The sequence below is a fragment of the Sitophilus oryzae genome, unplaced genomic scaffold (genome assembly GCF_002938485.1).
Source record: "Sitophilus oryzae breed Bouriz unplaced genomic scaffold, Soryzae_2.0 scaffold_1189_pilon_pilon, whole genome shotgun sequence".
NCBI lineage: Eukaryota > Metazoa > Arthropoda > Insecta > Coleoptera > Curculionidae > Sitophilus > Sitophilus oryzae.
This window is the reverse complement of record NW_022145825.1, coordinates 664,470-677,261: the sequence shown is the minus strand read 5'-3', so window position 1 is coordinate 677,261 and position 12,792 is coordinate 664,470. Positions and strand designations below refer to the sequence as shown.

General features: G+C 31.6%; 4 protein-coding genes across 13 annotated transcripts in view; 3 read left to right on the top strand and 1 right to left on the bottom strand.

Moving 5' to 3' along the window:
- The first annotated feature begins 762 nt into the window (after positions 1 to 762).
- LOC115891624 (sepiapterin reductase-like) lies at positions 763 to 1,651 on the top strand. The gene has a single exon (XM_030912139.1). It carries the CDS (start codon positions 820 to 822, stop codon positions 1,633 to 1,635), a length of 816 nt encoding a protein of 271 aa, XP_030767999.1. The 5' UTR covers positions 763 to 819; the 3' UTR covers positions 1,636 to 1,651.
- A 1,343-nt stretch (positions 1,652 to 2,994) lies between these two features.
- LOC115891673 (sepiapterin reductase-like) lies at positions 2,995 to 3,825 on the top strand. The gene has a single exon (XM_030912222.1). It carries the CDS (start codon positions 2,995 to 2,997, stop codon positions 3,823 to 3,825), a length of 831 nt encoding a protein of 276 aa, XP_030768082.1.
- Positions 3,826 to 4,228: 403 nt separating this feature from the next.
- LOC115891651 (sepiapterin reductase-like) lies at positions 4,229 to 9,747 on the top strand. Of its 3 annotated transcripts, none has more exons than XM_030912184.1 (4): positions 4,229 to 4,403; positions 4,468 to 4,704; positions 4,760 to 4,848; positions 9,522 to 9,747. In XM_030912184.1, the coding sequence occupies exons 1-3, from the start codon at positions 4,271 to 4,273 to the stop codon at positions 4,837 to 4,839; spliced, it is 450 nt and encodes a 149-aa protein (XP_030768044.1). In that variant the 5' UTR covers positions 4,229 to 4,270; the 3' UTR covers positions 4,840 to 4,848; positions 9,522 to 9,747. The 3 variants fall into 3 exon arrangements, with proteins under 3 accessions (XP_030768044.1, XP_030768043.1, XP_030768042.1); XM_030912183.1 differs by lacking the exon at positions 9,522 to 9,747 and adding an exon at positions 4,907 to 5,288; XM_030912182.1 differs by lacking the exon at positions 9,522 to 9,747 and adding an exon at positions 4,907 to 5,877 and having other exon boundaries at positions 4,234 to 4,403.
- A 1,785-nt stretch (positions 9,748 to 11,532) lies between these two features.
- Positions 11,533 to 12,792, bottom strand: part of LOC115891650 (tubulin polyglutamylase TTLL4-like) — a 28,184-nt gene continuing 26,924 nt past the window's right edge. For 5 of the 8 annotated variants that reach the window (XM_030912173.1, XM_030912177.1, XM_030912179.1 and 2 more), the window contains 2 exons: positions 12,097 to 12,260; positions 11,533 to 11,809 (listed from right to left, as the gene is read on the bottom strand). In XM_030912173.1, the coding sequence (XP_030768033.1) occupies positions 12,154 to 12,260 (107 nt within the window). In that variant the 3' untranslated portion in view covers positions 11,533 to 11,809; positions 12,097 to 12,153. Of the gene's footprint in view, positions 11,817 to 12,095; positions 12,261 to 12,792 lie in introns of those variants that run through there. The other 3 variants (XM_030912174.1, XM_030912178.1, XM_030912175.1) reach the window with 3 other exon arrangements.

Sequence of the window (12,792 nt, the reverse complement as noted above, 5' to 3'; positions counted from 1 at the left end):
TATTCATAGATGGCTCTCACTCGAAATTTTTTTGGAACGAAAAATAATAGATTTCTTTAAAATTCCAAGAAAATTTTAACTGAAGTTCAACTATTTAACGTTAGATATCACTACCGGTATATTTTTTATAGAAATCTATAAATGAGCAGTTCAAATATTTAAACTGGGATGGCGCCACCGATACATAGTAAAAAGTAGGAAACTATATTTTTGTACTTTTAGAACTCTCCGTATGATGGCGCTATGATCGTCTCGACAATAGTTCCAAGAATTCTCACTAAATAAGAATGGCGCTGTAATCACTTAAACGCGCCAAAGAAGAAATTTGAATAGAGAACGCTTTTTTAATAAGCTAATGTACGATTTTCTTGTTATTTCTTCATTTTATACATACATACTAGCATAAAATACCAAAGTCACCCTTTGCAGAATATCTTTAGCGCTTTTTGTCGTATATTCATCGTTAGTAAGCCCAATCTAATGAATAAATAAATCAGTTTAAGTAAAATAAAACTCTTAAAACAGTGTAACATCTCATTTCTTCTAACATTTATTATAATATATTATAGCCTGTTAAAACTGCATTGTTACTTTTACCAACAATTAACAAAATAAAAATTAAACTTTGTTTGAGATTGGATTTAGAATATTATTTGGAAAGCGTTAAATTTGTCCCCACTTCGATAAAAAAAATTATCAACAATAGGACTTAGTTTATGAGAAATTTATATAAATCGCTGTAATTTTTTTTTATTTACAGTTATTTTATTATTACTAGAATATAATTAACAGTGTATAACATTTATTAATTGGGTAAATATGGCTTGTGCAGTTGACTTTTCCAAAAAATCAATTTTCTTAGTTAGTGGTGCGTCTCAAGGTATTGGAAGAGAAATTTCAATTAAGTTTGCACAAAACGTAAATAAAAATTCAATTTTTATTTTGTTGGCTCGATCTCTAGAAGGTTTAGAAGAAACGAAAAAACGGATTTCAAAAATTGATAATGGTTTAACAGTTTTAACACATGCAATAGACCTATCTAAACCCAATCTTGAAAAATACAACCAGCTTTTTGACCAAGTTTTAAAGACTATCGATTCTACTGGTATAGAATATGGGTATATTTTCCACAACGCTGCTAGTAATGGAGAAATGAAAAGAATATCCGAACTCAGTAACATACAAACTTGGAGAGAATACTATGAGTTTAATCTATTTTCTGCTGTATTGCTCAATAATGCATTTTTAGAAAAATTCAGTCCCGTTGCTCAGAAATTAGTAGTGGTAGAAATTAGTTCTGCATGCGCCATTGTTCCATATCCACACTTGGTTTTGCATGGGACATCAAAAGCTGCACGTCAGAACTTCTTCAAAGTTTTAGCAGCTGAACAACTAAACATTATCGTATTAATCTATTGTCCAGGAGCTGTGAGAACAGAGATGTTTGATTTGATGTGCAAAACAGCAGAGCCTATAGAAGTTAGAAGGGCGTTTCAAGAAATTACAGATAAAAATATATTAACTACTGATCAAACTATTGGTAGATTAGTTGAAATTTTAAGAAAAGGTGATTTTAAGAGTGGCGATATTGTAGATTATCACAATCATTTTGGCAGTATCAATAGCTTCAAGTAGATATAAGGACTAAATATGTAATTTTTATTCTGAAATGGTTTGGTTTGAAAATTATACATACTAAGATTTTATTAAAAAAAGATAATTATAAATAATAATTATGTATCTACAAAAATACAGTTATTTTTTATAGCTACAATAAAAGAAAATTAAAAACTTTATAGCATATTTTTTCGGAGAATTATTCTTTTTTAAGAATACAGGGTGAGTTTCCTACGATGTTCTCTATGGGTATCTTGGAAACTACTGGTGATAGAGAGTCGGTTAAATGGGGAGAGAATTGCAGTTTTGTGGGGTCATAAACATGCGCCTTTCAGATTTTTGAAAAAGTTCATCCCAACCAAACCAAAACAAAAATTTTGGCTACCTATTTTAAAAATTGTCCCTTATTCCCTTATAATCTATTTTAGGCAAAAACTCTTCAGATAAAAGTTGTAGATAATCACATCCCTAATGAGTTTGTGTTCTCCGATTTTTTCTAAAGGGTATCATTTTTAGATATAATGGCGATAGCTTGGCGCTTCCTATGAAGTCATGGCCAACTATGGTTTCCATTTAAAAAAACATATATTATGTTTGTGTCATATCTCAAAAATGACAGGTTTTAGAAAAATTCGGAAAACACATACTCATTATAGGGATGTGATTATCTACAACATTTATCTGAAGAGTTTTTACCTAAAATAGATTATAACGGAATTAGGAACAATTTTTAAAATATCCAAAATTTGTTTTTTTTTCGAAATATCTAGTAAGCCATGAACTTTTTCAAAACTCTGAAAGGCGCATATTTATGACACAACAAAACTGCAATTCTTTCCCCAATTAAGAGACTCTCTATCTCCAGTAGTTTCCGAGATACCCATAGAAAACATCGTAGGATATTCACCCTGTAGATATCCTATACCTTTTTAACAAATATTTTGAACGAACATCATGTCTGAATGAACGGACTGTCCATCATAATAATCAATGTCTATAATCACTCTAATTCTGTTATACTTTTAGAATACCCCTGGTATAATATTGAGTTTTAATATCTTTGGCATAATAACATTTTTTTAACGTCTGGGTTGTTAATTATAGATATTTCTCCCTTGTATTAATAAAAATAAAAAAGGTCGACAAAAAGTAACCTCAGTGTTCGTAAAATGATCCTAATTTTATTATATTCTGTAAACTTTAATCAAATCTGCATTTTTAATGATTTCGCTAACCTCAAATCATCTTCGCATTAATAAAAAAATACTATTAAAATGGAAATTTGAGTTTACAAAGTTATATATAAATACCTGTAATTTTTCCAGTATTGTTAGTGATATTGTTAGAAGAAAAAGTTGATATAGTTTAGTAAAAAACATGGCTTGTGCTGTAGATTATACGAAAAAATCTATTTTTGTAATCACTGGTGCATCAAAAGGCATTGGACGTGAAATTTCAACAATGCTAGCGAAAAACGTAAATAAAAATTCAGTTTTTATTTTACTGGCAAGATCTACAGAGGGCTTAGAAGAAACTAAAACCCAGATTGGAAAAATAGACAACGGCTTAAAAGTTTTAACGTATGTAACAGACCTCTCTAAACCCAATTTTAAATTTTATAATGATCTGTTTGATGGAGTTTTAAAAACTATTGATTCTACTGGTACAGAATATGGGTATATTTTTCATAACGCTGCTAGTAATGGACCACTCAAAGAAATAGCTGGACTCAGTGACCTACAAATCTGGCGAGACTTCTATGAATTTAATTTGTTCTCAACTGTTTTGTTAAATAACGCCTTCTTACATAAAATAAGTCCTGTTACTCAGAAAACTGTTGTGATCAATATTAGTTCTGGATGTGGAATAGTGCCATATGAAAACTTTTCCTTGTATGGATCGTCCAAAGCAGCACGTCAACTGTTTTTCAAAATTTTAGCTATTGAACAACCGAATCTTACTGTCTTAAGTTATTGCCCAGGAGCTGTAAAAACCGAGATGTTTAATTCTGCATGCGATAATGCAGAATCGAAAAAAGTTAGAGAAGTATTTCAAGAAATGAGAAAAACCAAAATGATAACTACTGAACAGACAGTTGGTAAATTGCTTGAAGTTTTAAAAAAAGGAGATTTCAAGAGTGGAGATGTTATAGATTATCACAACCTGTATACCAGTCTCAACAATATAAAGACTCTAATGGACACATAATATGTAGTTTTACCTGAATAAAATATGAGATAACTTAATAAAATACAGAAAAAGGTTAAAGTCTCTTAATTTAAATTGTTAAGTAAATAAGAAACTGGCTACTGTTTATTACATTGTAGATCATTAATTAAAAATCATCAGGCAACTCTAATTTTCTTGACATCTGACCTAATGGTCATAAAAATTAAAGCAATATGAGTTATAATGTAAAATTTTCAACTTTTCAAGAAGCAGATTTGAATTTTTCTCTTGAAAATAAATTGTTAAAGGGTATACCTGTTAAAGTCCTATTACCAAAAACTGAACCCTTTTAAAGATATCGATATTTGGATATATCGATACAATTTCTACATCCCTAGTCATACCTCATTTTCAATAATATCTGTGGTCAGCCACACTTGTCATAACAATATGAGGGGTCGGAGAGGGGGTAAACGTCATATAAATGGATCCGTGGGCTTGTTATCAAGAAGAGAACGTCATTAATTTCGATGAAAAAATAACAAAATTCGAAGACGATTTTATTCCAGAAAACTACGACAGATTACCCGATCACAAAGAGTATTTAGAGATACTAGGTACCTACTTTTTTATCCTATAAGTTCTTAGTACAGTACCGTAAACCATTGTTTTTTTTTGTAGAGTCAAAGCTGCGTAAAATTAAGACAAATCCTAGCGTCCTTCAACAGATTTTAGCGAAAAAGGACGCGTACATGGTACAGTTATTAACTGACGAAACGACTAGTTTTACTGAATCAACCTGTCTGGACGAACCAATTCAGAATTCCCAACTTTTACGAACACTGTTACCTCAGAAACAGGCCTTAAATCAAGGCGAGGTCGTGGACTTGATTAAATTTGATCAATTAGCTCTAGAAGGTGCATATGTTTAAAAATCATTACATGCTACGTCATATAATTAATCAACTTTTAGTTGAAGAAGCTGAAAACAGCAGTGTTACTAATAATAAACTAGTCACAAATCAAAATAATATCAAGAATTCTTCCTTATAAAAAGTCAAGGTACGTATATTAGATTGCATGTGGCAGTTATATTTAATCAAAATATTTTTATTCGCAGACTATACTAAAAAAATATGGCAAATGCTGTTAATTTTTTGAAAAAATCTATTATCGTTATTACCGGCGCATCAAAAGGTATAGGACAAACGATTGCAGTAGGTTTAGCTAGAAATTTGTCCCAAAATTCAATTTTTGTACTGATTGCACGTAGTGAGAAAGGTTTAGAGGAGACTAAGAAACAAATTGGTGAAATTGATAAAGGAATCACTGTTTTAACATATGTTACTGATCTTTCAAAACCAAATCTCGAGGTGTTTGTTGATATTTTTAATAAAGTTCTTAATTCTATTGATTCTACTGCAATAGAATATGGGTATGTCTTCCATAACGCCGGTTCTGTTGGAGTTATAAAAGAAACCACCGAACTTGGCGATCTGCAAACTTGGAAGGACTACTATGATCTTAATCTTTTTTCAACAGTTTTATTAAATAATGTTTTCATTCAAAAAATTCGTCCCATTGCTCCTCAGTTGGTAGTAGTAAATATAACGTCTTTGTGTGGTAATAAACCTTTCACAAATTTGTCAATGTACGGTTCTGGCAAAGCAGCGCGACAGCTGTTTTTTAAGGTTTTGGCTGTGGAACAGCCCAACATTATTGTCCTGAATTACTCACCTGGGCCTGTAAAAACGGAAATGTTTGACTCAATTTGTGATACGGCCGATTCGAAAGAACTGAGAGATAGTTTTGAAAAAGTGAGAAATACTTCGGTTTTAACAACAAATCAGACAGTGGAAAAAATGTTGGAGATTTTAGAAAAGGGTGATTTTGTTAGTGGGGATGTCATCGATTATTTTGATAGGGTTTAATTTGATTTATTTTAGCTATATAATAAGTGCATTTAAGATTTAAGATGTAAGAACCTAAATTTAAGACCAGTTAGGTCACCTAAATTCCATAAAATAAAAACTGCTTGTGTTTATTTTATATCTTAAATTAAAAATAATTATCACCTTGGTGTTATATTCCATTTTGTATTTTTTTTTCAAATATATCATGTATAAAAGGCATGTGTTTTTTTTCATTGTCTCATTTTTTATAAATAACTACTGTGATAATTACTCCCAAATTTCTAAATAATTTTGGTTTAATATTAAAACAGTAAACAAACCTTGAAATTAACAGCCAGTTTGTTACCACGATACTTAAATTTACTTTTTAAATTATTTCAAAATATTAATCCAATTTGTTTTTTTTTACAAAAAAATATAAAAAGATAAGAGTCAAATCAAAACAAATTTATCATCAAATATTTGTATCTGAATAATTTAGACTTTAGAAAAAAGGTATACTCCTATTGTTTTTCATAATTTATTATCTTTGTTTTCGTCAAAAGCTTATTCTATTTTTAATAAAACTAACTTTACATGTTGAAAGCTTGAGATTTGACATCTAATTATTATTATTCTTTTGATTTTATTTAAATCCTTATTAACATGGTTTGTCTGGAAGAAATAATCTAATAATGAATGAAAATACTAGAATACAACTGAGACAATAATATACTCTTCTCCACATAATGTGTATAAATAATATATGCTAATGGTTTCTAATGTTTTTTTAAATTTTGACTGACTAAGTCATATAATGGACTATCCTTTTTACTCATTTTATATTTATAAATCGCTCTGTGGTCTCCCTATCATTCCTTATCTATTTTTTAGAGTGTTTGTAGTTAGATAACATAGATTTTTTGAAGGATACTAGCAGTGTTCACTGAAAATATTGCTCTACAAATGGTGTAATTCAATATTTTTAAATGATTAAAGAAGGTGCAATATAAAACCATTAAATTACTTAAAAACAATATAATACTTTACATAAGATTCATAGATTTCCCCATAAATGAAGTTATTTTATCTGTATAATACTCGATAGGCAATAATTTAAAAAAAAACGATGTTGGATAACCGCTCGACTTATAGTATAGTCTGTCTACATGACTATGGACATTTTCGAATTTAAAAGACGCACAACTGTCAGGACAAGACCAGTAAGAACACCTGCCATAATATGCAGAAGATTTTTAAGAATTTTTACTTAGAAAACACAGTTGATTCATGTTTCTTGCAGTTTTTCACAATTGTATTATATTTCACAGAGCATAATTCTAGCTATTCTAAATATCTTGGGTATATTAAACTTTTCCAAACTAATTTATGTCTATGCTTAAGGCTAGATATTTAAGAGAATTTGTGAAAGCAGTTTTATTTATCCATTGTTTTGAGTTTTTGCAACACTCAATGACAATTAAGCTCTGCCCAACAAGTCAGGAAATATTTCGACAAAATATGATTTACATTTGAATTAAAATGACAGACGCAACTGTCACTGTCATGTATCCTCTTGATGGAGAGACTATATATATGTATATATATTATATATATATATATATATATATATATATATATATATATATATATATATATATATATATATATATATATATATATATATATATATATATATATATATATATATATATATATATATATATATATATATATATATATATATATATATATATATATATATATATATATATATATATATATATATATATATATATATATATATATATATATATATATATATATATAGATAGGCTAAAGTCTCTCCAACAAATTAGGGAAGATTTTCACAAAATACATCTAAAAAATGATAGAAATACAATTTACCTGTGAATTAAATAGATTCTTCGAAGTGGCTATCAGCTTGATCCATTGCGACCTTTTCAGATCTACTGTGGTCCTCTTCTGATCCTCATGTTACATTCTCCAGTCTTTTCCTTTTCAACAGGTCTAGCAACTTAGAGATTGAACACTCCATATAGCTTCTCTGTCAATGGCCTATCATTGCTTCTTTCTTACAGGCGATCGCATATTTGCCAAGCTGTCATTAAATACTGTCGTCATAAACACTGACATAAAATGTGTTTTGTCGTTTCTTCTTCAACTTGCACATGGCTCCGTCTGCCAATCTCATTAGCTTTACTTACTGTTTTGGCTATTCTACTATACACTTTTTCGCCTGCCTCTGCACTAGTGCATTTCTCCACCATTCTAGAGATTTGTTGGCCACCCATTGTTTTGTAGGCATTCTCGTGACTGCTTTTGCAACGCCACAGAAGAGTTCTAGCTTTCATCTGCTTTTCGTTACCCTTGTGACCATTGTGCCCTAGTACCCAGGCTAATGTAATATTACTACACTCACCCAATGAATTGACAGTACACACAATCCCAAACTAGTTTAGAATTGATCTCCCTGGAATCGAGAGCCTTTAGCGTGAAGATGGCCACCAAACGGTATGTTCTTTGCTGAATTAAGAGTCTATTACGCTGTACGTTTGGGTCGCTTTGGGGGTCGGGTAAAGCGGGTGTGTGGGCGTAGGAAATATATATTATATTTCAGAAAACTATCTAAGGTTTAGCCTGATCCTGTCGTATTAAGCCACACCTAAAATTCCAAACACGCGTGCTTTAATTAAGACTTGATTAAGGTTTGCAGAGCTTCAGCATTTGCCATAAAATAGAGAGCAATTTGTTACAAAGCCATATAAATTATATATCACTGTAATCAGAAAACTTATTAATATTATATATTAATTATTAATATATTTCCGTATTGTACCGGAATTTTAAATTACGATGTACTTAAACAGCCGTTAAACGGTAGCCTACTAAAATGCCGTTAATAGATATTGTGACGTCGTTCATGTCGGCGGAAAGTAATGCCTAGCCTTAAGCATTCTGCAAGAGCACCTGTGGGTCAGTGGCTGAGGCTATCGCTTCGTAAGCGGATGGTCCGTGGTTCAAATCTCACGCCGACCAAGACTTTTTTTATATTTTTTTTGCTTATAGCGTGATTTTATTGCATTGGTTTCACTCTTTTTAGTTGGATTGGTTTAGTTATTTGGCGGGTTGGTTAGCGTGGTTATTTGGAGGGTGTTAATTCATTGGTTAGTTGGTTATTTGGTGGGGTTGGTTGATTTTTACTAATTTATATTTGTTTTTTATATTTTTTATCAGTGTCGAGGTTAGTTGCGTTGGTTAAGTTGGTTATTTGGTGGGGTGGATAGCGTTGGTTAGTCCTTATAAAATTTCTATATTTCATAAAGCCGTCAAGTGCATCACATCAACGACGTCATACTTATTAACGGCATTTTAGTAAGCTACCGTTTAACGGCAGTTTAAGTACAGCCTTTAAATTATGTCTTTATTTTCGATAAAATTTAGTCCAAACATAAGGAATATTTTGTTGATGTTTGACCAACAAAATCTTTAAAATAAAGTTGTCTAAAAATGTGCTACAATACGGATATATTATAATCCTTTATCTTTAATTTTCTTCTTTATTTGTGTAAAAATACCTAGCCAGTTTTACATAAAACGTTAAATGCCGGACGCTTATTTTGCTACTTTTTCGGACTAGCGAAATGGACTCTTAAGTAACAACTGTCATGTATTCCCTTGGACACACTACTTACTATCTTTTGCGAGTTGTCAGAGTCCTTTTGAGTCTCAGAGCGGAACAGTTAAGAACATTTGACTGATCCTGTCATATATATCGATACTTTTTCATGTATTCTAAACCAATTTTTGTTTTGTTTTCAGATGGAAATGAGTCCATTGCTGTTCTTACTGAAGCTAGCCTGGGACTGCAGATACAGACTGCCCTTGTTGATTACGGTCGGCTTTATGGTGTTAGATGTCAGGATGCAGTTGGATATTAACGTCCAAATGAGACAAATCCCGAGACCTAGACCCATACAACGCCCGCAAGCGGAGGCAATACCTGTCAATGCTCAAAATGTCTCATTTGACGATAGTATATCAGAAAGTAAGTAGAATTGTACAGAGTTTGAAACCTTAAAATGATCACGCTAACATTTATATCCTCTAATATAAACTAATCGAAAAAAGTTAAGGATATTGTGTTTTAGCTAGGAAGAAAATTTTTCAGAAAAAATATGTTATAAATATTAATACCTATGTCGTTTGTGTTTAAAAAAAATACTGTGTGTAAACATAAAAAATTGTACCCAAACAAATAAAAAGTAAAGTATCATAAAAACATTTAATTTTTGTTTAGAATAGAACTTGTTTGCGTGTTGCTAAGCGGCAGTTTGCGATATTGTGGTTATTCTGTCATCGATAATATGAACAGACATCACTTAACAATAGAGGAAGCAAATCAAGCCATTGGGTTGGTTCTTAGCGATGCGCGACAGATCGATGTGGTTGATTGATTTAAAGTCACCTAAAGTGTAGGCTAGGCTTGAAAAACAATTTAATGAGACTGGATCTGTCATGGAGAAGCATAGGGAGGGTCGAGGTCGACAAATGCTAGGGAGGACCGAAGCCTGCTGAGAGGAGCTAGGATGGATCCTGCAAGAAACTATACGTTGCTCAGCCAGGACCTTTTGGCTGCCAGCAGAGTACGTATTACCCCCAGACGGTCTTAAATCGATTAAAAAAAGCAGGTTTACGCTGCTATTATAGGCCTATAAGACACCCTCCGTTGACCGCGAGTCAGGTTGAGGTCATAAAGCTCAACGTTTGCTCCGGTGAGCTGAATGAAAGAGCTAGCTGGAATGATGAGTGGCATACTGCGATGTTCAGCGATGTATAATGGTCTGCGGTGGAATTTTCTACGGACGCCGAACGGAATTGTATGTCTGTGAAAGTACAATGACAGGTGAGGTTATGCTGGCGACATCATTGGAGGATCACAGAGGCCATCATTGGAGAGATCATTGGAGGATCTTATAGGCCTATATCAATGTAAACCTGCTTTTTTTAATCGATTTAAAACCGTCCGAGCGGCAATACGTACCCTGCTGGCAGCCAAAAGATCCTGGCTGAGTAGCCAACGTGTATTTTCTTGCAGGATCCATCCTAGCTCGTCTCATTAAGCTTCGGTCCTCCCTAGCATTTGTCGACCTTGGTTTACCCTCCCTATGCCTTATATGACAGATCCAGTGTCATTAAATCGGGTTTTAAGTCTACAAATTACACATTAGGTGACTTTAAATCGATCAGCCACATCGATCTGTCGCGCACCGCCAAGAAGCAATCCAATGGCTTGATTTGCTTCCTCTACTGTTAAATTACGTCTATTCATATTATCGATGACACTAACCACAATATCGCAAACTGCCCCTTAGCAACACGCAAACAAATTCTATTCTAAACAAAAATTAAATGTACATTTTTGATGATAATGCTTTTTATTTGTTTGGGTACAATTTTTTATGTTTACAAAAAGTATTTTTTTAAATACAAACGACATAGGTATTAATAGCTAGAACACATTATTTTCTGAAAAATTTTCTTAGCGAAAACACAATATCCTTAACTTTTTTCGATCAGTTTATTTCATGTAGTATTTTTTAGATAAAAATTAGTGTTTTTAAAAGGATTTAACTAGAATTATTATTTTTTAAGGTTCATGGACTACATTGGAAGAACAAGAAATCACAGACGTTGACACAGAGTGATAGCTCATCAATAACTGTTGGGAAAACAGTTAACAATGTAATAACAATATCACAAATTATCTATTTGTATGTATGTTTCCGACAAACAAAAATATTTCGTGACGTTCAGAAAAAAACTCAATAAATTTTATTTTAAAACACTTTTTATTAATCGAATTGCAGTATAAATACTTTTTTTAATGAGAAAAAAAGAAGAACTAAATTTAAATAACTAATACTAATAAATTAAAATATTAAAAAATAAAAAATAGAGTATTTAATACACAAAAATAAATGCAAAAAAATTACAATAATCGGACAGGTTTTTTTTTCATAAAGACAAAATTTACTAAAACTTGGACTGTGGCAGTCAATGCTGGTTGATTGTGTTATTGAAGTCATCTTCGGAACGACAAGTTTTTCCTTTAAACAATAAAATTATTATTTTAGAATTTAACGTATGTATCATGCCATTTACAGAATTTAATAAATATTTCGTTTTTTGTGTCGTTTTTTATTTGTCTTTTTTGTACTATCTATCTAGATCTTCCAATACTAAAAAATCACATGAAATACAAAAAAAAACAGAAATAATGTAAAGATTTGAGATATTTTTTTACGTCGCTGCATTAAAATATTCTGTATAATTAAAGTACTTCTATGACATCAAATATTTGAAAAAAACGTTACAAACTGCAGATTTCACTTACTTTAGCTGAATATAGGGGCACTAAAAAGCGCACCCGCTGTTTATGTTTGAACTTTTCCTAGACATAGACGTCTCCCTCAGAATTTCTTCGGGCAGATGACTCTGACCCTCCATTGACGGGTGCAAACTCATATCTTCCAGCCCAGGGATCATATTCAGATAATTCTAAAAGTTTCCAATCCAAAGATTCAGTAAACTGGCAATTTACATCTCGAACGATTCGGTTTATTTTTTTAATTTATTGTTTATTTTTAACTTATTAGATTATTAATCTAGATCATATACCTATAGCAGAGTAGGAAAGTCTGTAGAATACCGTTAATCGTTATGTCATATATTGCCTATCCCCTTTGAATAAGAAGACTAAGGAAGGAGCATAATGCTATCCATGTATTCATGCATGGTGGACGGAAAAAGGACTCTAGGGTGGGGATCCTTGACATTTCTCTTTGACGATTCATTTGACACATTTGAATTTGATTTGAAATTTTGTGGATTTGTCAGTCTTTTTTATTTTATGTTATTTATTATTTATTCTACTACTGATAGTTGTATAAAGGTAGTAAATCTAGATGGAAATTGTGTGTGTGTGTGTGTGTGGCAGAACTGAAATTTAACAGTGACACTATCGCAATTTGTCGAAAAAGACTCTAAAATAGTTGGTTGTGTAGCGTGCGGTAGATCTCGGCAAAAATCG

Excerpts from the sequence above, each read along its gene's own strand:
- LOC115891624 (XM_030912139.1), top strand. The coding sequence starts at position 820 with ATGGCTTGTGCAGTTGACTTTTCCAAAAAATCAATTTTCTTAGTTAGT.
- LOC115891673 (XM_030912222.1), top strand. The coding sequence starts at position 2,995 with ATGGCTTGTGCTGTAGATTATACGAAAAAATCTATTTTTGTAATCACT.
- LOC115891651 (XM_030912182.1), top strand. The coding sequence starts at position 4,923 with ATGGCAAATGCTGTTAATTTTTTGAAAAAATCTATTATCGTTATTACC.